Source organism: Cricetulus griseus, chromosome 3 (assembly GCF_003668045.3).
Source record: "Cricetulus griseus strain 17A/GY chromosome 3, alternate assembly CriGri-PICRH-1.0, whole genome shotgun sequence".
Lineage (NCBI taxonomy): Eukaryota > Metazoa > Chordata > Mammalia > Rodentia > Cricetidae > Cricetulus > Cricetulus griseus.
The window spans coordinates 6,239,811-6,262,844 of record NC_048596.1 but is presented as its reverse complement, the minus strand read 5'-3'; the positions used below and the strand labels follow the sequence as shown (position 1 = coordinate 6,262,844).

Sequence of the window (23,034 nt, the reverse complement as noted above, 5' to 3'; positions counted from 1 at the left end):
GTGTCAGAGGAAAAAGGAGCCACGTCAATTTAATGGCTGGCTGCCCCAGTGGTTCCTGGCTTATTTTGTTTATTCTGTTGTCTCTGTGAAGTCTGCATGCATGTGTTCCTGAGCTGGGCAGCTCTGAGGACGGTGAGAGGGGCTCCGTAAAGACAGTTGTGTTGAGATTGACCCAAGGGCGGCGGTCCCTCTAGCTGGACTTTCCTGTCCTGCGAACGCAGCGGGGAACAACGTCACCTCCGTCTCTCTGGCAGTGAACCCAGGGGCAACCTCAACGCGGTTTCATTTGGATTTTCGTCTTAGAGGAGAGCTGTGGGACCAGCGGGAGCAGGTGGAGTGTGTGGATTGCAAGCTGGCTTTTGTTTCAGCCCTTAGGTGCTGGGGCTAAAGGCTTTGAAAACCAGCCCGGGTAGCTTTGGCTGCTTGTCTCCTCCTGGTCAGAAGCGCTTCCACTTTCAGTTGTGAAAGAGGAAAAAAAAAAAAAAAAAAACCAAACCAGGAAGTGAAGTCCCAGCACCAGCATGTCAGAAAGCCGGGCTATGGCCTGGCCGGGACAGCTCAGGGCAGGGCAGAAGCGGGGACACTAGCCAGGCTGCTGCATGGACGCTCGGAAGCCGCCCGGCCCCTGGAGAAGCCCGGGGTGAGGAGGAAGGATAGGGGCTCCCCGGCCAGCAAGAAGCCGGAGCCAGGAAGCCCCACTCAGAAGCTCCAAGGCATTCGGCCCCTCACAGGGTAAGGGATCTGTAGCCGGGTGTGATCCTAGGACGGGCTCCTGGGCGTGTGACCGAGGCATCCCGACCCCCCTCCTCCCTGCCCAGCTTCAGGAAGCTGCTTGTAATTTCACCGCCCGCCCGCCCGCCCGCTCGCCCGCCGGCTCGCTCGCTGTGCCCCACGTGTGCGCCATGCTCTTTCTGCCCCGGGGATGGGGGTGGGGGATCCCAGGGCTACCTGTGCTCCCTGTGTATGGAGAGGTGGGGGATGGAGGAAGGGACAATGGGAGGGGACTTTCTGCCTCTCTTTTCCGGAGGTGGATTACAGAGACCGTTTTTTGCCGGCCTGAGCACGTGGCATAGCTCCCTGGGGTGGGCCGGGGGTTTAACCCTGATTTTCGCTGGACTTTGACCCCCTTCGGAGGGTAGGAGATGAGGAATCAGACCAAGGAGGTGGAGAAACAGAATGAATGGCTTTCGAATGAAGTTGGGTCTCTTTTCAGGGCTGTGAGCACAGGTTAGATCCAAGATGCTCTTGAATGGTTTTGAGGGAGTGAGTATTGAGAAGGGGCTCCAAGGCTGGGTTTTGATACCCCATGCCACGTGGTGTCGCTCCCCTCTCACCGTGACAGTCTAGTCTGAATGGCAGGATTGAATCTAAACTTTCTACTTATAGGTGCCTGGGGCCCTCTTAAGAGGCAGGGTCTAAAATAAAATAAAGGCATTGGTCAGGTTTAAAAACTGGAGATGGAAGCTGTAGATCCTGACCCTGCCCTGTGTGTGTGTGTGTGTGTGTGTGAGAGAGAGAGAGGGGGGGGGGTTCAGGTGATTTTAGAACGCACCTTGGAGGAAACAGAGTATAAAGCCTCTCCAGCATCACTCATTCGCCTGTCTCAGCCAGTGAAAAGCACAAAAGCCCAAATAAAGAAATAGCTGTAAATGCAAGCAGGCAGGTGGTTTGAGAAATGCCGGTAACATTGAAGTAGTCGGTGGAGTAGTTGGTATATAATGGGATATTGGTGATAGGAACACTAGAAAAATGTGCAGCACATGTAACCCAGAGAAGCACGTTGAATTTAATTTTTAAAAAAATACTGTCCAGACCAAAGTTTCAGCCAAACATTCTGACTTAAGGCCATGCTATCATTTTGTTGTTGTTGTTGTGGTTTTGGTTTGTTTTTTTGAACTAAACTTTCATTGTAGTCCAGACTGTGCTGGAACTTCTGACTCAGGTGCTGGCTGTCCAAGTGCTGGGATTAAAGGTGTGTGCCACCATGCGGAGCTATAAGAGTTCTTTAGGGCAAGGACAGAGAGCACGGTATCAGTGTGCCTCTGGGCCCTCAGTGCCAATGAGGCAGGATGCAGGCTCAAGGAGGGTGGACAGCACAGAAGGACAGAGGCTCAGTCAATCACCAACACATAGCAGAGATGCATTTGGTCAAGACAATCTTCTAGGTGGATGGTTTCGCTATTTTTGGTTAAGAGAGTACTATCAGAGAGGCACAGCTACTTCCCCAGGGTCACAGAGCAAGCAGGTTGTCAACTGTATTGGAACTGTAGGCTAATGCTTTCAAAAATAAAATATTTACAATTTTATTTTAAAAACTTGTTCTCCACTTGCTTATAGGATTAGCCTTCCTTTGAATAGCCTAAAATTTTAGCTGGTAGAAAGATTTTCATGTGTGGCACCCTGGATACCAGGTATTGGGTTTATATGGTCATCATCCATTTGAGAATTTTCTGGAACCATGAATATTACTGCTGCTATCATTGGGGAGGCTCTATGCTTAGAGTCTTATGGGCCCCTTTTCTTTTGATTCTCAGTAGAACCTATGGGGTAAAATGTTAAAAGTGTGACTTAGAGAGACACTCAACACATCATGGATGGTGGGACCTGGAGTCTGAACGTGGGCTCATTTAGTCTGACTTAAGAATAAGGCCAAAGAATAAGAAACTGGAAGGTAGTGAACCTTCAGCAAATCCTGCCATCTCAAATCCATAGAGACAGAATGTAGACAGACTAGTTGTTGGGGCTTGGGGCAGGGGGAGTGCTTCCCGGGTACAGGGTTCCCTTTTGGGATGATGCAAATATTTTGGAATTAAATAGAAGTATTCAGGGGCATGGCATTATGGATGTGTCAGAGGGTCCATTTAAAAAGTATAAATTTTAAAAATGAATTCTCCTTTAAAAAAGAAAAATAAGAGAGGAAGGTGTATTTTCTCCCTTCTTCCAGTCAGATGGGCTCCCAGTCCCAGACTTGGTCGCATTTTAAAAAGCAAGAGTCTATTGCCTGCTTGCTGAGTCTCATACTTGTGCCTAACAGATACAGTGATTCTTGGCTGGGTGCAGCCAGAGGTGACTTTTGAGTCTGGAGCACTCCAAAAGTGTGTTGTGGTCCCAGGAGTGATGTCAGCCTTCACAGCTCACACCACATTCCATGGTCTGTCATGATGTTAGACACAGTCTCTCCATAGCCCTTCCCACTGGCACAGGGCTGGATTCTTCCCGGCTTCCCCATTCCTGGTATGTGACTACACACATGAGTTCATAGGGTTTGGAAGGTCAGTCAGTCCACACACGAACGAGCTGCCATGGCAGATCTCTCGTCTTCCTGGGTCACTCTATTCTAAGACTGTGGAGTTGTGAGTGGCTTGTGGGAGGGAGGGAGTGCGGCTGGGTCAGAGATAGCCCTGTCTCCTCCAATTAGAGGTGCTGTGCGTAAACAGACATCATGAGGACTTGTTAAGGCATTTGTCTGTAAGAGGAACCAAGAGGATGGTATCTTTTGGGATGTCTCATAGCAGATCACGTGACAGGAGTAAGGATGTGAAAACAGAGGTAAATGAAGAGAGAAGAAGCCCTTTGTGTTGGTGTGGGTGCAGGAACACTCGTGTGCAGGTGTAACACGAATTAATGAAAGACCCAGAGAGTGATAATGGGGGTTCAAACTTCAAACTGAGGGTCAGTAAAGCAAAGCAGCTGGCCACTACTGGCTTTTTACCTCTACCTTAGTCTGAATGGGCTGCTCCTGTCTCCATGAGCTCTCACCTAGTCTCAGACTGTAACCTCTCCTCAGTGTGGCTGGAGACTGAATGCCTGATACTAACTACTTGCTTCTGTCTTTTATACCCCTCTAGTGTGGGCTATAATTCTCTTTTAGACTGATTCAATCTTGTGTAGATCTGGGTGGCCTTGGACTCACAGAGATTCCTCTATCTCTTAATCCTGAGTCCTAGGATTAAAGGTGTGTATCACCACCTCCTAGCTTCTGGCTGCTGGGAATAAAGGTGTGTGCCTGGCTTCTATGGTTTGTGGCTGACTTTGCTTTCTGAATCCTCAGGCAAACTTTAATAAATCATAACTAATATATCACTGCATGCAGGTGTGTGCAGACATGTGTAAATGCACCTGGATGCCAGAGGACAACCTTTGGTGAGGCAAGGTTCTTATCAGCCTGGAGCTCAACAAGCAGACTAAGTTAGCCCCAGAAATCTACTGTCTCTACCTTCCCAGGGCTGGGATTATAAACATGAGCTATCACACCTGACTTTTGTCTTTGCAGACCTAGGTTCTGAGACCCTCACCTAGGTTTTCAGACTTGTGCAGCAAATACTGTACTTATTGAACCATCTCCCCAGCCCTGACAAGAGATGCTTTTTCCTCAGGACTTGACACATGCCCAGTGCACCAGGTACCACAGCGTTTTTGCTGCATGCAGTTGAAAGGGCAGATTTACAGTGACGTTTAGTGACTGCCCCTGGGTCCACTTGTCTGATAAATGATAGATCCACTGCTCTGAAGTCAAATGACCTTAGAGGTTTGTCTCTGGACAGGGGAGTCCTGGCAGTCAAGCTCACTTCAGATCTGGTGTTGCTTGACCATTGGTTTAGCCGGGTAGTGTGAGACCTGATTATGCAGAGAACCCAGGCAGGAAGTTCTCTTTCACAACCTGTTACATCATCCACTCTTTATCACAAAGGAATGATGAGAGCCAAGCACTTTGTCCACTCTATCTTTTTACAGACCCTCTTATCAAATCTAGGGGACCTGTGGTACTGGCTTTGCTTAACTTGTTCTCTCAAAATTCACTTGGTCAGCAAGAAGCTAGAGTTGCCCTTTGAGGATGGTCACCTTGACAAGTTTTTCTGTAGGGTGGGGCCATTGGACTGTGATTTGTTCAAAGCATAATAGTAGATCAAGGTTAGTTTTATCAACCTGAGTGCCGGTGGGATTTGTCACTTCCTGTCACCACCCTGTGGGTGGCTCCACAAATATCCTAAGGACTGAGTTAATATGCTGTTGGAATTTGAATTAACAAGGGGTGTCCTTTTAAGTACCACTTAGCTCAACTGGCCAAGGCCTGTCACCACCATATCCCAGTGACTGTGTCTGAGAACCAAACTGACCCCAGGGTGCTTTGAGCACCGACACTGTCTCTCCGGTTCCTCTTGGAGCCTTTTGCTTTGCTCTCTTAACTACAAATGAACCTTCCACCTCCATTAAAAAGACCATTTCCCAGGGTTCAGTGGGAGAGGGAGGAGAAAGGGTTATGGGAGCAAATGGGAGCAAAAATACATTAGACACCCAAGAAAACATCCTAATAGACCCGTTGTTGTGCACAATCAGTGTTACTAAAAAGAAACACCCTTCCCTCGTTTCCTTCCTCTAAGTGCTGCCCTTTCCCCGTCCTCGTCTCCAGCCACCCCTGGGCCTTTCCTTTCCTTTCTTCCTTTCTGGTTAGGTCCAGCCGACCTGTGGTGAGGAGGTTTATTCAGGAAGATGGTTGATAAGACACAAACAAGGAAGGGTTGAGAAAGATGTTTGCTGGGTTTGATGACAGCAGCCTGGGTTGGAAACAGAGTGTGTGGGAGTGTCTCTCTGTCCATGGGCTTCATGGCTGGATCACCTTCTTTGATGGAGCCTGGAAAGCAGGCTGTTAGCAGCAAGGCATGGGATCAAGGACCACACATTCGGGTTGTAATGATCCAAAGGGCTGTCTAACTACTGTCTACAAGGGTCCATTCTCCCTCATCCTCGCATACTCATTCTACACCTTTTTTTTCATGCTGCAAAGACTTGCGATGCAGAACAGGGTGGGAGTTAAAAGTTCTAATGTCCATCGACTGGCACGATGCACTGCTGGACACATAGGCCCGAGTGTTGTGATTTAAGAAGAGCGGCTCGTGAGAGAAAGACACCGTGTGACAGGGGTCAAGCAGAGGGTTGTTTTTTTTTTTTTTTTTTTTTTTTATGGGGGGGAAGGGATCATAAAAAGGGGAAAGGGAAGATGAGAAGAGTAGCCTCCAGGGACAGGAGCAGGAGAGAAGAAAGAGAGATGGGGGGGGGGTGGATGGACAGACAGAGAGGGAGAGAGAGAGAGAGAGAAGGATGGGAGGTAGGCAGGGCCTGTTTAGTGGGGAACACAGTGAATGAGCACAGGTGTTGCTCTTAGTGGCTGCAGCTGAGGGTGAATCCCATCAGAACCCCAAGGACAGGCCAGTACAGATGCCTGAATACTAACACTGAGGTCTTTGTTTGCCTTCTCTTTCCTTCTGTTCTGCTCTTCCTTTCTCTTTTATCTTCCTCTTGTTCTTTTCTGTTTTGTTGGGGTCTTTTGTTTTTATTTTGTTTTGGCATTTTGCTTTTAGATAGACTGTTATGTGTCCAAACTCATTGTATAGCAGAGGATGTCCTTGAATCTGACCTTCAGATTCTCCTGCCTCCATCTCCAGAATGCTGGGGTGACAGAGGTGTGCTGTTACCCCTGGTTTATTTGGTGTTGGGGGATCAAACCCAGGGCTCTATGCATGCTGACCCAATACTCTAACAACTAGCTACACCCCAGCACCACTCACCTTTCCCAAAATAAACAGAAATTACAGTGTCACAGGGCAAATAAACATATTTCATACCACACATACTTTTGTCTACCCATAACAGCCAACACTTGGACACACTGCAACAGAGCACCTTAACTCTCTGAGAAAGTGACTTTATCCCCTACTACCTGAAGAATTCCAAGTCCTTCCTCGTTGCTGAGTGTTGTAGATACCTGGACATAGTGGGTTTGAATATCTGAGGGCACACATGATATGCCTGGGATTCTGCCTTGACCCCATTTGCGTTGGGCACCTATGGCCCTTCATGTGTGAAGTCCCAACTGTGGTACTCGCAAGAAAGATCAAGCAGACTCCAGTCCAGGCATACGTTGTGTTTTGGCTGAGACTGAGTTCTGCATTGAGTGTACTTCAACAGACCCCTCCCCCTGGTTGTCCTTCTCTGAGCATGTGCCAGTGGGGAGCAAAAGAAAGAGGTGGTGCAGTCTTGGTGGACTTTAACTTGGGGTCTGTGCTGGGCGTACTGGAGTCTAAAGGCTGGGATGACCTTCATGCAGGGTGCTCAGAGCACATCACAGAGATGTTTGCCTACTTACGGAAGCTTGTATGAGGACCAAATCAGGAGAAGATGTCATCAGAGCTCTCCTGAGATCATGGCCCTGTGCGTACAGTACATCTTTTTGGATAGTTGTTACGATTCATTGACAGTGTTCTTGCTTATTGCAGGTGTTTTACATCTTCCAGCTGTGGCACTCATCCTAGCAGTTGGGCTAAAAAGGGAGAGGGCAGTGGGAGGCACTTCTTACTTGGTTCTTCATCTTATCCCCCCTCACCCCAATCATTTAAACAATAGAGGTCAATTGTTCTGTGCTATGGAAAGACTACCCATCAATCTCCTGGGGTCTTTAATAGGGCTCCCTCTTAGGTTGTTATGTCCTGCTCTGCTCACAAATCTTTGTGAAGAGTCCAAGATGCCATTTGTCTGACTTCCTGAGTGAGCGTGTGTGTGTGTGTGTGTGTGTGTGTGTGTGTGTGTGTGTGTCTGTGTGTGTTCCTGACTTAGTGTGTGTGTGTGTGTGTGTGTGTGTGTGTGTGTGTGTGTGTCTTTCAAAACACCCAGGAGCTGGTCTATGCCTGATCTCATGCTAATGTGAGGTGCTGGCCTGAGAGCCCAGATACTGCTCAGTGACTGGGAACTTATCTACTGGCCCATAGGTCAGGCTCTCACCCCAGCCTTCTCAGCTACTTGGAGTAAATGTTGAAAGTTGCATATTCATACCTCTTTTGGCACTGTGACTCATACTCCACCTTTGTTCTGGATTCTTATCTGCGGGAGAGATGAATGAAAAGGTTTCCACCTGCAGAGATCCAGTTCAGGCTGGCTTGCTCAGTGGTTGAGATATCCTTTCCGCACTGGAAGCCCTGGAAGAGGCCCCTGTGGAATGTTGTTTTGGCGAGGGGAGAGTGGCACTGATGGAAACAAGGCTGGGAGGTGATGGTGTTCCCAGGTGTGTGCACAGATGCTGTGCTGAATTGGACGTGGGACATTCTACATCAGCTGCCCAAGTCAGAGTCAGGACAATAGTTGTTTATATTAGTTTGTAGATAAAACAAAATATGCATTTCAGATTAAACAATATATACCATCAAGTATTTCCTTCCAGTTAGAGCTACTCAGGACTCCCTGACCAAACCTCACCCTTTCCTGTAGAACCCAGACCCTTTTGCTTGTGTTGTTTAGTCTTCAGTGTTCCACCACACTACAGTCATCTATGCAGTACTCAGATTCTCCAATGGGCAACAATCCCACTTGGCTAGAACGGCCTGTGCTTTTTTTTTTTTTTTTTTTTTTTTTCTTTTTCTCCCCTGGAGACAGGGGTTTGTAACAGCTCTGGCTGTCCTGGAACTTGCTCTATAGCCAAGGCTGGCCTTGAACTCACAGAGATCCACCTGCCTCTGCCTCCCAAATGCTGGGATTAAAGGCATGTGCCATCACCGCCCAGCTGGCCTGAGTTTGTAATCCTAGCTCTCAGAAGGTGGAATCAGAATTGTGAATTCAAGGCTAACCTGGGCTACATAAGATCCTGTCTGCACACCCCTCACACAAAATAATAGCAATCCCATGAAGGCAGGATTTCACAGCTGTACGCTCAGTACCAATAATAATTACCCCATTTGTTCTGGGTCCTTTAAAAGCGTTTGAATGATGAGATACCTAAAACATTTCGGAAAAAATCTACTTCTAATTATTTGCCTTCCATCTCTCTTTCCTATCCCCCCAGAAGCACCAAGTCCTATGCAATCCATCACAGTTGTCCACATGCTCCTCACTCAGCAGCTAGAGCTGCTTTTGGATCTGTTTGCCTACTAAGACTTCCATTGTGTTGAAGTGCTATTGTTTGGTTGCCAACTTAAACAGGTAGACTTTTTCTGGGCTTTTGTATTCAAAACAGCCATTTAATTTTAATGGTGTTGACCTTAATAGCGAAGACTGGATGGCCATAGCTCTATTTCTCTACGCATACTTCTGTCTAGTCCTTAAATCACAGCAACAGCCTGATTAGGAGATATTGTGGCCATTTTGTAGACAGAAGCCACCCAGAGAATAACTTACTTTTCCTGGATGAGAGAAGACTGCATGCAGGAATTAAGCTTGCGCACTGACTCAAGCCCAAATCCTCAGGCTATACTTCATACAATGTTTCTAATGCCCTTTGTTAAGCTAATAATTGTCTACTGGATAAATTGATGGTAGAATCACTGGGGCAAAGGGCAAACATTTAAATTATAGCAGAGAGCAACTCCCCTCTTAAGAGGTTATACCAAATTTATATTCCATAAGTAACATTGTAAGTTGTACTTTGTTTCTGCTGGTTTAATGGGAGATGGGAGGCAGACAAGCACTTTTAAGTTTGTGTTTTTCAAAAAGTATTTTTCAAAAGTCGAATGTTGTGTCCTCATTTTAAGGACTTGTTTTTTGCCGCATCCATGCTATTGAAGCCCCTGCCCTTGTCTCATTGGGTTAGATTTTTATCTTTATCTGGCTTGAGTGTTTAGTGCAGTGAGTTAGCTCTTGGCCTGTGTGAGGTGTTTGATATTTCCCTCATGTTTTATGTCATCGAGCTTGTCATTGTTTCCATTTCTGCATCTCAGTTTACATGTCCATCTTGAGTCTCTTCCTCCAGCATTGTGAACTGTTTCTGTGACCCTCTGTCCCAGATACTCTTACGCTTTTCATTGTGTCTATTTGAAGACTTGGATCCATCTCCAGCTTCCTTTTTTTGGAGTAAGCCAATAATCCGCTTTACCTGTTTTCTCTCTGAGTGGCTGGCACATTATCCCATGCATTTATTGTAAATAAAGAAAATCTATTTTGATCTTCAGTGTTATCTAGTATATGTCTATGCTGCCTACTGAGTGTGTTTCATGACTGTTTTCCAGCAGCCACTGGAAATCTTTCATAGCTCATTAGTGAAATTCAAATGTGATGAAGATCGCCCAATTCCATTATTTTTTTTTTTAGAGCATTTTTTACTATCCTTGTGCATTTTATTTTTCTGGGTATTTTCACAGATAGCATCAGGTTCCCAGGAAAATCATCTTGGTTTTAGAGTTGTGGCGGATGTGTAGATTTGAAGAGAGAGCTCTCAACTGTTTCAGGCATACTCTTCCATCTTCAAGCTCTCTTACGTGAACTTGTGTCTTTTTTAGTTTATTACATTATTGCTTGTGTGTTCCGTCACACATGCCGCCGTGCACGTGTGGAGGTTAGGAGGTAGTCCTGGGAGTCAACTCTGTCCTCCCGTCACGGGGCTTCCAGGAGTTACCCTCAAGCTACCAGCCTTGATAGTGAGCACCAATACCCTTTGAGCCATCTCACCAGCCCTAAGCATTTACATTTACCCCATAATTGTTTCTTTCCATGAATTTTAAATTAGTTTTATGTATGAAGTATGGGGGGCTTTGGCTTCCTTATTTGCTGAGTTTATTCTAGCCACCTTACTGGATTATGTGAGTAATTACAAATTAAAAAAGAACTAGTTGCCTCTATTCCCGTAGAAGTTTTTTTTTTTTTCTCCTCTCAGCTTTTTCCCCATCTGTTTATTTTACATCCTGGCTGCAGCCTGCCCCTACTCCATCCTCCCCTTACAGTACCTCTCCCCCAAACCCCTAATCCTCTCCACTTCTGTCTCCATCCACGAAAGAGAGGTCTCCTATGAATAGCAGTTAGACATGGCATATCAAGATGCGGTAAGACTAAGCACCTCCCTATGTATTAAGGCTGGGCAAGGTGACGCAGTGTGAGAAGTAGGGTCCCAAAAGTCAGTGAAAGAGTCAGAGACAGCCCCTGTTCCTTCGGTAGGATCTCCTCCTGGCTTATGTTTTGTTTGAGATAGGGCATCACTATATTGCCTAGGCTGGTTTCCAACTCCAGGGATCAAATGTTCTTCCTGATTCTGTTTCATGAGAATATACTATCAAGGTTTGTGTTGTTCGGTAGTGAAAACTGATGCTATACTTTGTGTGTGTGTGTGTGTGTGTGTGTGTGTGTGTGTGTGTGTGTTGTATGTGTATGTATGTACCTGGTCATGAGTATGAACTGGAATGCATGCACATGGTGCACATAGAGGCCAACAGCCGAGCGTCTCCTACCTGTTTTTTGTTTGTTTTTTTTTTTGAAGCAATGTCCCTCAATGAAACTGGGCCTTACTAGTTCAGCTAGATTGTGGTCGGCCAACCTCCCAGGATCCTCCATGCTCTGCTTCCCCAGCACTGAGACTACAGGCATGGGCCCCCCCCCCCCCCGCAGGCCCCCCCCACAGCATTTCTCCCTTGCCTGGAAAAAGAACATGCATCCAACTGACCTTCATTGCCCATTAATGAAGAGGCTATCCCATCCTTCCAGGTATGCTAATGATGCTATTGGCCATGGCTTTTTCTGGACATACAGGCTTGATAGCTGAGGAGGGTCCTCCTAAGTTGAAGGCTGAATTAGAAAAGGGAAGCCCAGGCCAGAGCTTTCACACTCAGCATCCTAGTGACCCCTTTGGCATCCTGGGGAGTTCTAAGATATGTGGCATAGTCACTAGGAGACAAAAAAGCACACCAGAGTATGGAATAGTGTGCTAACTATTTGGGCCTGAGAACTTGGGGGGGCCCGGTCTACTTTTAATGAGCTTTTACTCACCACAGGATAAGCGTCTATGCAGTAGGAAAACAGAGAAACCAATTAGGTCTAAATGAGCCTGGCCACCTTCTAGAAGGCAGCTTTTTTTTAACTTTATAATTGCAAATTTAGATATCATTATTGCTTGGAAAATAATTAGTTCTCCAGAAACAGAAAGCAAAGATACCCTGCCTTATCATCAACAGTTCCTAAGGCTCCAATTACATAGTGATTGCTGGCTAGACTTTCTACAGATGTGAAAACCCAGACCACTTAATTCCAGTTCCTCTGAGCCTGCTTCTGATGGTATTATAAACACAACCTTTCCACCATCTTCCATCCCTAATTCATTTTTCACCAAAATATTGATGCAGGAGGAGTGAAGTGCATGCACGTGTGTGTGTGTGTGTGTGTGTGTGTGTGTGTGTGTGCGCGCGTGCCTGTCTGTGAGTGTGTCAGTGTGGGTGTATGTCTCTGTGTATGTATGTCTCTGTGTGTGAGTGTGTGTGTTTGTATGTATGTCTCTCTCTCTCTCTTTCTGTGTGTGTGTGTGTGTGTGTGTGCCTGTCTGTGAGTGTGTCAGTGTGGGTGTATGACTCTCTCTGTGTATGTATGTCTCTGTGTGTGAGTGTGTGTTTGTATGTATGTCTCTCTGTGTGTGTGTGTGTGTGTGTGTTTGTGTGTGTGTGTGTGAGTATGTGTGTATATGTCTCTGTGTGTGAGTGTAGCATCCAGAAGACAACCTCAGGTGTCATTCCTTGAGCACTATACTATATACCTTGTTTCCTGTTTAGTTTTACTTTTTCCCATTAGGAGAAGAGTTGGAGTGCAGATTTTAAGCACCAGAATTGGGGGAAAGATTCAAATGAAAGAAATACCAAGAACACGGGTATAGGCTTCTTATTGGAGAATCTCCTCCCCCTTATCACACTGTCTGTCTGTCTGTCTATCTATCTATCTATCTATCTATCTATCTTTTTTTTCTTTTTTTTTTCTTAAAGACATGTACCACCACTGCCCAGATCTATCTATTTTTGAGACCCAGTCGCTCACTGACCTGAAACTTACCAAGTATGCTGGGTTGGCTTGCCCCTGAACTGTAGGGATCCACCTTTCTCTGCCTTCCCCGTGTGGCACTGGGGTTGTAAGCATGCACAGCCATGCTTACCTTTTCTTTTTTTTTATGTAGGGTCTGGGGTTTGACTCAGACACTCAAGCTTGTGTAGTAAGTGCTATACCAAACCAGCTGTCTCTCCAGCTCAGCTTCTTAAAAAGACAAAAGCAAAACAGTGCCTTACTATATCGTCCAGGCTAGTCTTGAGCTTGTTACTCCTTTGTCTTGATTTCTTAAATGCTTGGATTGTTACAGGTGTATGCCGTGGTGTCTGACTTTTCTGTGGTTTAAGATTTGAGAAAGTGGGTTAAGCAAAACTATTTAGAACAGATTATCCTAAACTGGAGGATTTCAGTTTAAAGTGTACTAGAAGCTCAGCATGGTGTAGACATGGGAGGCACAGCAGCCAATGAAACTAACCCCTCCCTTTGTGTATGGAGATTATCTCAGGACAGTGGGTGACAGGGCTGGGCCTGTCTCAGATGGTGACCAGTACTAGAGGAGAGAGTGGTCCATGACTCGAGAGAAGAAAGCAGCATTAAATAGGGCAAGTGGGGGGGGGGAGAAGTCCAGACCTGTGAACAACGCACAGTCCTATCAGAGCTGGGGGGGCAGCAGGCAAGGAAATGAGCAAATCCATAGGCTCTGAGCTGAGAAGGAATGTCACCGTAAGGTTCCCAACAAAATAGAAGTGGAGCAAATACAATCTTTAAAGACTCCAGATTATTAGCCTGATGTCTGTGGTGAATGCCTCAGCACTCAGGAGGCAGAGGCAGGCAGATCTCTGTGAGTTTGAGGCCAGCCTGCTGTAGAGAGAGAGTTCCAGGACTGGCTCCAAAGCAATAGAGAGAAACCCTGTCTTGAAAAAACGAAACAAAACAAACAAACAAACAAACAAACAATTCAGATTATCATCATAATCGTGTGTGTGTGTGTGTGTGTGTGTGTGTGTGTGTGTGTGTGTGTGTGTGTGTTTATCTGTGTGAGTGAATGCCATGTGTGTGCAGGTGCCTGTGGAGGCCAGAAGGGCATTAGGTTCTTGAGGTTGGAGTTTCAGGTGGTTGTGAGCCATCCTCACCCTCTTGGTGCTAAGACACAAACTCTGCTTGTCCATAAGAGCGGGACATGCTCCTAACCACTGAGCCATCTTGTCAGACCCCCAAATACCTGTCTATTATTTGTTTAATTTTAGGATTTATTTTGTGCTGCTAGGACTCCAACCCAAGTCCCTTGCACAAAATATAGTCTAAGGAAGGGACTATCAAGGGGAAATGCTAGGCTATAGATTTAACCCAAAAGACTTCCAACAACAAACAAGGGTGGCTTGAGTGGTAGCATAGAGAAGGGGCCTTTAAGAGCTTCATTTGAATAAAATAAACTTAATAAGTGTTGCTGTGACTCCACGGAGGGCAAAATCCAAAGCTGAACATAGAGTTCTCATAACCTCAGCAGCAGCCCTGGTCCAGGGCGCGTGTGAGAAGGTCTACAACAGGAGGTGTGTTTCCGAATGGCCCAGACACTTACACATTAGGAGCGAGGAAATGAGTGGCTTTGGCCGTGGCCGTCCAGGAGGTGAGGGCCCTGACAATTGGCCATGCTGGATGTGGGTAGAGGTATGTTGTCCCCCTAGATCCAAAAGCAGAGGGAGCTGTCCCGTTGGGGTGTCCTCGTGTATAACGTGCTCCCTCTCTGGGTGTAGAAGCCTGGAGGGTTCTACAGGGTTCCAGTCACAGCAGGGTACCCCCCCTTCCTCTCTTTGTTACGATGATGGAACTTCTCCCTATTTTTTCCCACAGAGGCATGGCATTGAAGCAAATAGCAAAAGCCACCACACCACACCACACCAATGCTTGCAGGGGATTCTAGAGGGGACTGGACCGCAAGCTCAGTTTGTTTCACACAGAACCCAGGACAAGAGGGGTGGTGGCTTTGCCCTGGTTTATTTGAGTATGTCTGCCAGTGTTTGTAGATTCTAAGGGATAGAATGGTAACCATAGCACCCTCATCCAGTGACGTTTTAACCCAAGAACCTAAGAAACTCACCTTCTCTCAGACTTTGCCTTTTCCCCGCAGAACAGCTACATTTCTGTATCCTATGTAGTGCTAAACCAATGTCATCGGGTGTATGTGTGTGTGCAGGTGTGTTTATGTGAGTGTGCATGGAGCATTCATACACCACTGGGGGGGGGGTGTACACGGGTGAGGTTTTCCAGGAGCCTGGAGGCTCCGTTACTGGGATTGAGGCTTGCTCATGAAGCTAGAGTGGCTGGGAAGTGAGATCCAGGGATCTGTGCCTTCCCACTGTGAGGATTACAAATATATGCCACCACCCCACAGTTTTGACATGGGTCCAGGGGGTGGAACTCACACTTGTATAGCAAGAACTTCACTGACTGATTCATCTTCCCTGGCCCCTGAGTGATACATTTTTAAATGGCTAATTCTGCTGGATGATTTTTGTCACAGTTTCAAAAACAACGTGAGGGCAGCAAAGGAGAACCATCTGAAATTCGGTGAGGAATCCTCTTGAGTTTGAAACTCAGTTGGCAACAAGCTGAGCAAGTAAGCGGTTTCTGAGGACAGATAAATGGACCCTCAGTACCTTCTGCTAGTCAGATCCTTTGCCGGCATACCTGAGGTGCCTTTATTCTCTTCAAATGTTTAATTCGGCCTGGTGGTAGTGACACATGCCTTTAATCCAGACAGAGGCAGGAGGATCTCTGCAAGTTTGACGCCAGCGTGGTCTACAGAGCAAGTTCCAGGACAGGCTCCAAAGCCACACAGAGAAACCCTGTCTCGAAAAACAATACCTGCCCATTATTTGTAGTGACACGGTTAGACTCATTCTCTTTATAGGCAATATGACAAAAGTAGGTCTAAAAGGAGTAGCCAAATATGGCCAGGCTGTGGTTCAAATTAAAGTAGGAGACGTGTTCCTATTGGTTTCTTTGAAAGCTTCCCATTCATTAAAAACTGAGGTTTTATAATATCTTAGTCTTCTGGGTTATCTGAGAAGCAAAACTTTGACAGCCCAGTGACCCTGGGCCCATGTGACTATGTGGTAACAATTAGCTGTGATTGAGAGCATTTGCCCCTTTTGAGACAAGTCAGGGGTTCCCAGTCTCCTTTCTCCCAGTGGTTTACCTACCAGGCCATTGGCCCTCCCTCTCCCTTTTTACCCCTACCCCACCCTACCACCACGGAACAGAAACTTCACTCTACTCTGAGATAGTGTTTGTAAGTCTCCCATTTAATGTCAGCTTGCCATCTATAGGAGAGGGCAACATTCTTCGCGCCACAAGCTTGTTTCCACAGTTGAAGGAGGTCAGGTAAGGCTCTGTTTGCTTGCAGGTGAGCTTGGGGCAGAGGGAGAAAGCGCAAGTGATAAGATCCAGCTTGGCTAACAGCAGTGCCCCAGCCCCATGAGAGGACTTGGGGGCAGGTGCAGGCAAGCACCAAGCAGATTTCTAATTGGATTTGCTACTTGCTGCCAAAGCCACAGTTTTCCTGGGGCCATCTCCCTTTTGTCCTGTGTTGGAATGGCTGTCTGAAAAATGGTGACCTACCTGGCTGCACCGACACACTGATTCCTGGAGTCCCTCGTGGCTGCACAAGCCCAGGCATAGCTGGATTCCCAAGCCCCCGCTGGCAGAGCCCTACAGGGAATCACAATAGCTCCTTATTGTTCCACATCCCAGCCAGGTAATTCTGGGTCCTGCTCCTCCTCTATTTTCGATCCCTGACTTCAATGTAGAAAACATGGAGCTTGAGGTCTGTTGTCTCAGCTTCTGGAAGTTGGTTTTCCTCCATAAAATGGGAAGAAAGCACTCCACAGTCAGGCAACGGACCCACCCATGAGAACAGTGACCCAGAATTCTCTTGTGTTTGTTCTTGCCCCTGACCGCTCCCATGCCTTATGGCTTTGCTTGGACTAGAATGAAGTGTCACCTTCACTGAAGAAGGTTCCAAATGCCAAATAATGACAGCTGCCTCAAAACACTCTTAAAGGTAGCTAAGTATCCTGATCTGATAAAACTTTTTATTGGGCTCGTTTTGCCACTTTGATTTTTGAGTAGGATCAGTTTGGCCTGGACTCTGAGATGCTGCTCTGTCGTGTGTTGCCATCAAGTTTGAAGAATGCAGATCTGGAACTTCATTTGCTGTGATCTGTAAGCCCTCAGATATTTGGTTTCTGGGTCCTGAGCCTAGAAATGATAAGAAAACAACAAGGTATATGCTTTATAGCTCCTCCTAAGATAAGGAAACCAGTGAGAGAACCCGGAAAAGTCACTGTACCAGTAGAGGCTTCTGTGTGTTGTCTGTGAAATGGTTCTTCATGTGGCCTCAGTGTCAGCGCTCACTGGCTGCTACCAGCCTAACCAAGTCTGAAAGCTATGAGATAGACAGACATAAGAATGGCTGGCTCCCTTATGGGGATGCTCTTAGGGCCTTCCCGCAAGTTAGTTCTTCCTGCAGAGGACCTGGTAGCAGAATGTGGCTGGAAATGCTAGGGAAAGCTAGGGAGAGGCAGCTTCAGTCCCTGTAAGAGCCTTCCCTGGCCCAAGCCCTTATTTGTCGACCGTGTGTTGAGTACACTCTTGACGGCCTTTCTCTGTATTTCACATGTTTGTCTCAGGGGAAGATGGCTCCTCAGGGCTCCTAAGATGGGTGTGGGGGCGGGATACTGGATGCAGGAGGTTGTGCGGCCGCCGTTAATCTTAGTGATCCTCTTGGTGCTTCAAAACAGAAAGCAATAAGCAAGGCCTATCTGGCCAGCAGGAAATGTCTTTTGTACACAGTGATTGATTTGTGAAATCTGTGACGTCACCTCTGCCGAGGTCCCTTCTGTTTAGTGTATGCCAAGGGAAGTCCAGACGGAAGAGCCAGACTCTGCTGAGCAGGGGAAGCTGTCTGGCGTACTCTTTCCTACTAGCATGTACTGGGTGCCAAGGCGGCCTTCTAGGCTCTGTGGGCCACAAACTAAGAGGCAGTTGGTTCTCACAGTTGGGAAATGATTAACTTGTCTTCTTTGACCCTTTCTGCCTTGTGTGAGGACGGTCAAGTGGCCAGGGTGGAGATCGCTTCCATTATTTCCGGCATTGCTAAGGTAAACAGTGCAAGAAATTCTAGAGAGGCCCAGCTCTGCTTGGAGAGCAGGAGTGTCTGTGTGTGTGTGTGTGTGTGTGTGTGTGTGTGTGTGTGTGTGTGTGTGTGTATGTACACGCACCTCTGTAAACAGAACTTCCTCTAACTTTTTCCTTCTCTCTCTTTTTTTAAGGTCTGAATTCCCTGTTGGTATTCACAAAGATGCTTTTTATTTTTAACTTCTTGTTTTCCCCACTTCCGACCCCGGCCCTGATCTGCCTCCTGACATTTGGAACCGCCATCTTCCTGTGGCTGATCAACAGGCCTCAGCCAGTCTTACCTCTCATTGACTTGGACAAGCAGTCTGTGGGGATTGAGGTAATGTTCCCACCATCTTCAGTTTGTCAGCTTGACTGAACACAAACTGCAATGCAAAACCTGGAGGTAGCATGCGAACAGAGAGAATGTGGGAAAGTGAACTTTCACTCTCCAAATGTAAATTTCTCCTTCTGGCACATTTCCCTTGAAATAAAGTAAAGCAAGTACTAGAGCCTCGGGTGACAGTGGTCTGGACCACAGGCTGGAAGTCACTCCCTTTTCTTTGTGGATGGAAAGCCGAGGATAGTGCTCAAATCCTTAAATGGATAGTTTATAAAGGGCAGCTCAGATATGTTCTATGAAGCCTAAACCATGCACTGCCTAGCTGTTCAGAGAGATACTTTGCTGGGAGACCTGCTTCAAGGAAACATCCAGTGCGTGAGAACGGTAGAGAAGCTGTTTCATTGATTCCTCTGTCTGCCACACAGATGCTCAGTTCCCTCCTGACCTCTGAGAGAAAGTAACCAGGATGTTCCTGCCTATCCTTTCCTCCTTCACCTTCCACGAGCGGCACAACCCATTTTCACCCTGTGCCCTCTTCAGAGAAAGGAGAACCCTTCTCCACGGCCTGTTGGCCCCTCCTGTTCTTTTCAGGCCTCCTTCCCCTGCTCCACTTGTCACCCACCTCCTTTCAGCCTTCCTGTCAGCTCATTTGACTCCCGCCCCCATCTTACACCTCCCCTTCAGTGACTACCTCCTCACCCCTAGGAAAGACATCGCTGTCATCTAGGCCCATGCCGCTCATTTTTGTGTGGTTTACGTCTTATCTTTTGATCCCCCTATAGCAAGGAAACCTCTGTGAGGGGAAGACAGTAAATTGTGTCAGTTTTCTGGCCACATGGTGTCTGTTACAGTGTGAAAGCACCAGCAACTGTGTAAATAAATGAGCAGGACTGCGTTCAATAAAACTTTATTCATATAAACACAGGCAGGCCAGATTCGGACACTTGCCTGGCCACTCTGGGAAGTCTTCTGCTTTTGCTAGTGAAATGCTCAGTGGATAACGGTGCTTGCTCTGCCCGCTGGTGACCTGAGCTCAGTCCCCAGAGCCTGTGGAAGGATGGAAGGGGAGAATGAACTTCACAGAGTTGTTTTCTGCCCCCATACACGTGCCGTGGAATGCACACCTAGACATTATCCCAACAAAATACATACATACACATGTATGTACTCACATGTACATGTGCACACATACATGTAAAATGTAATCTGACCCTACCACAACTTTGAGGTTTAAGACCTTGACTGAGGGGCTGCTGGGATGCTCAGGGGGAAAGGAGCTGACTCTCTGAGTTCAATCCCCTGGGGCCTGAATTTGAAAAAAAGAAAAAAGAAGGAGGAAGGAGCTGAAGGCAGAAGCTGTGGCATAGAGGTGAGACTAGAGGTGGACTGGAATTGCTAGGGGAAGGCAAGAGACAGCTAGAGAGGACCAGAGGGCAGGGGGAAAGGGAGGCTCTAAGTGTCTGTAGTAGAGATACCCAGAAGGGTGTAGCAGGCCGGAGCTGAGAGGTGTGAGATGAGCGCCCAGGCTGGTTGCTTGGGAGCGTATAGAAGGCTCTAGGAGCCGGAGAGACACTCAACACTCATGCTGTAGACTTCAGGGTGGGAGGGGAGCATGCGGAGGGGAGAGTAGCTAAGAAGGTGAACCGAGAATTTGGGACCAGATTTGATGGATGGCAGGAGCCAGCAGAAACAAATGATCCGCACGCACCTTAGGAGGCCAGGCAGGTAAAGGGTAGACAAGACGGCCTGTGTAACCAAAATGACTGCATTATATAGAGAAGGACAACCCAGCTCCTTGGCTGGAGAAGTTTAGGGTAGAGGCCATGTTATGCCAGCCTTGCCCTGTAACACTGAGTACTGGGGGATGCTGGGAGAACCTGGTGGCCAATTGATATGTTAAATAGGTGCCTCACCACCGGTTTGTCCCAGGTTTGACACCTAGCAGGGCCCACATGGAGTAGAAAGTGAGAACCAAATCCAAGTTGCCTTCTGAACTCCACAAGTGTGCCATGTATGGTCCACATGCCAACACATATGCACATGCATGCAATAAATAAGTAAAAACATTAATTTTTTAACTGTCTGAGCATGGAAGAAGGAGGCGCTCATGGGGGCTGTGCCTGGCCTCCCCTTGGGCAACTGTCAACTGCTGGAAGCTGCTTTATATATAGGAACTTAGAGTATTCAGTCATGTCACCAAGGGCAAGTTTCCTACAATCCACTGGAATGTTCTTCACTCATACTCACGTGGACTCCGTCAGGTCCAAAAGGAAACTCTAATTTCCCAAACTCCAAAAGGCAATCCTGGACTATGGGAGACAAAGGCCAGCAGCAGCATTCCTCAGAACTAGTGAAGCCACATTACTTCTCCCTGGCAGAAGGGACTGACGGCTGTCTATGATAACTATTAGCATACCACAGCCCGTGCTGGTCTCCAGGCTCCCTCACTATCACAAAAGTAGCTGTTACACATTCTAAGTGCATGCTAGGGTCTTAGCCCTTACTCTCAACTCCCTCCATCTCATAGGCTCCCACCACCCCCATTCTCCTTATAACCCCGCTTTTTTATTTCTCTCTCTCTCAGCTCCACTCCCTGCCCCCCTCTCGTGGCCACGTCCAGTCTGCTGGCCATTTTCATCTACTCCATTCTCCCTCTGCTCTGAACTCTTCCAGGTGCCTCTGCCTGGTCTTTCTGCTCTCTACAATGAAAACCTTCCCCTTAGCCAGGCCACTGGGTGGTCATGCCATCAGTTTATACAGATTCCGAGCCCCTATGAAAGTGAGAGGGGACTTGTTGGTAGGAGTGGGAGAAGGGGGAGTGGGAAGGGTCAGGGAGGGTAAGGGGGCAAAAGTGATCAGATCAAATTACATACATGTATGAAAGTTTCAATGAACAAATGTAATTTTACAAGTTGACTGAGGAAGACAGTGTTCTATGACTTCAGGAGTCAGCAATTATGGTATCTCCTTAACATTTTGGAGAGAATAGAGAGAAACTCAGACTTTGCCTAACCTTGGTCTTGTGTCCTAGGGAGGAGCACGGCGTGGGGCTTTCCAGAAGAATAACGAGCTAATCCTTTATTACTTCTCAGACGCCAAGACGGTGTATGAGATTTTCCAAAGAGGACTTGTTGTGTCTGGTAAGCCTGAGTGCCCGGCCTTGTCTGTAAGAAGCCCTGGCTGGCTTCGGTTCACCCTGGTCCTCCCTGCTGGGCTTCTACTCCTCCAACAGTGGGAAAGTTGTGTTCCACACTGATCCACAGTGACAGAGAGGCTGGAAGCACCGTATCACAATGAGGGCTGCTGGGAGGTCAGGTCTTCCACATCAGGGTTCAGTGCAATGTGCTTTCTGAATCTACGCTCAACAGACAGGAAGCTTGCCTGCCCAGGCATGGACCAGTACTGTGTAGGCAGGTGCATTGGTTAAGAACATTTTTTCATAATGTATTCCCTGGCAGTCAATCACATAGACAACCAGAGTTATGATTAACAGCTGAGACATAAAAATGTTCTTGGCTCTTTCTTGACTTCCACCTCATGCCATCACGTTTAATATCACACTAAGTAGTTATCTCTGGGACTTGGGGGCTAGGGGAACCAAGTCAGTAGTCAACCCCCAAGATTAACTAACTATGCAACAACTATGGGACACGTTATCTACACAACAATTACTAGCTAGTTATTGGTACTCTCCATCTTCAAGATTAGGAAATGGAGACTCCAGGATTCAAGGACATTCATGAGGTTAAAAAAGTAGAGAAGGCTGGGGCTGGTATTAAGCGTACGTCTGTTAGGTTGCAGTCTGATGGATTCTATTAGATAGGTTGGTCAATATTTTAACAAAAACAGTTACTCCTCTGCAGGAGATTTTTGTCTCTTCAGTCCTGCAGCCATTCAGTTCTAAATAAACACATAGAGGCTTATATTAATCATAAACTGTTAGGCCGATAGCGCAGGCTTCTTTTGGCTAGCTCTCTCTTAATTATTAGCCCATTTCTATTAATTGGTGTATCTCCACATGATCTTGGCTTCCTGGTGATCCTGGGCTTCCTTCTTCCTGGGCAGCTACATGGTGTCTCCCTGACTCCCCTGCTACCTTTCTCTATTCCCGTTTGGATTTCCTGCCTGGCTAATTCTTGCCTGTCCATTGACCAAACCAGTTTTATTCATCAATCAATACAAGAAACATATGTTCACAGCATACAGAAGGACATCCCCCATCACTCCTCCATAGGAAAGATTTTATTTTTTATCCCTTTAAAAATTATTCACTTGTTTTTAATTTTTATTGTGTATATTCATTGCACACGGTACTTTGACATAAGGACACATTCATGTAAGTATATAACATACATTAGCACATTCTCTCATTCTCCCTAGAATAAAGTACAAAGAGATCAGTTCCTCACAAATAAAAATAAAACGCATAAGAAAAATGACTCAGCTACAGCATTCCTGAGTATTTACTCAAAGGACTCCAAGTCAGCACATCACAAAGACCCTTCATGCCAGTATTTATTGCAGTAGCATTGCAATAGCTAAGGTATAGAACCAACATAGGTGTCTAAGAATGGAAGAATGGATTAAGGAAATGTGATATACGTACATATATAAATATATATGCATATTGTTACAATTGCACATGTATGTGCAATTGTAACAATAACTCCGCCAGCTGCCTGAGTTCTGGCGCTATGTTAGGACCCCAAAATAACACACAGAATCTTATATTAGTTACA

General features: G+C 46.7%; 1 protein-coding gene across 1 annotated transcript in view; it reads left to right on the top strand.

Moving 5' to 3' along the window:
- The first annotated feature begins 227 nt into the window (after positions 1-227).
- The window catches only part of Acsl5 (acyl-CoA synthetase long chain family member 5), a 49,534-nt gene continuing 26,727 nt past the window's right edge, over positions 228-23,034 (top strand). Inside the window, exons 1-3 of the mRNA XM_027406994.2 lie at positions 228-732; positions 18,108-18,292; positions 21,327-21,435. Coding sequence (XP_027262795.1) covers positions 18,137-18,292; positions 21,327-21,435 — 265 coding nt within the window. The 5' untranslated portion in view covers positions 228-732; positions 18,108-18,136. The remainder of the gene's footprint in view (positions 733-18,107; positions 18,293-21,326; positions 21,436-23,034) is intronic.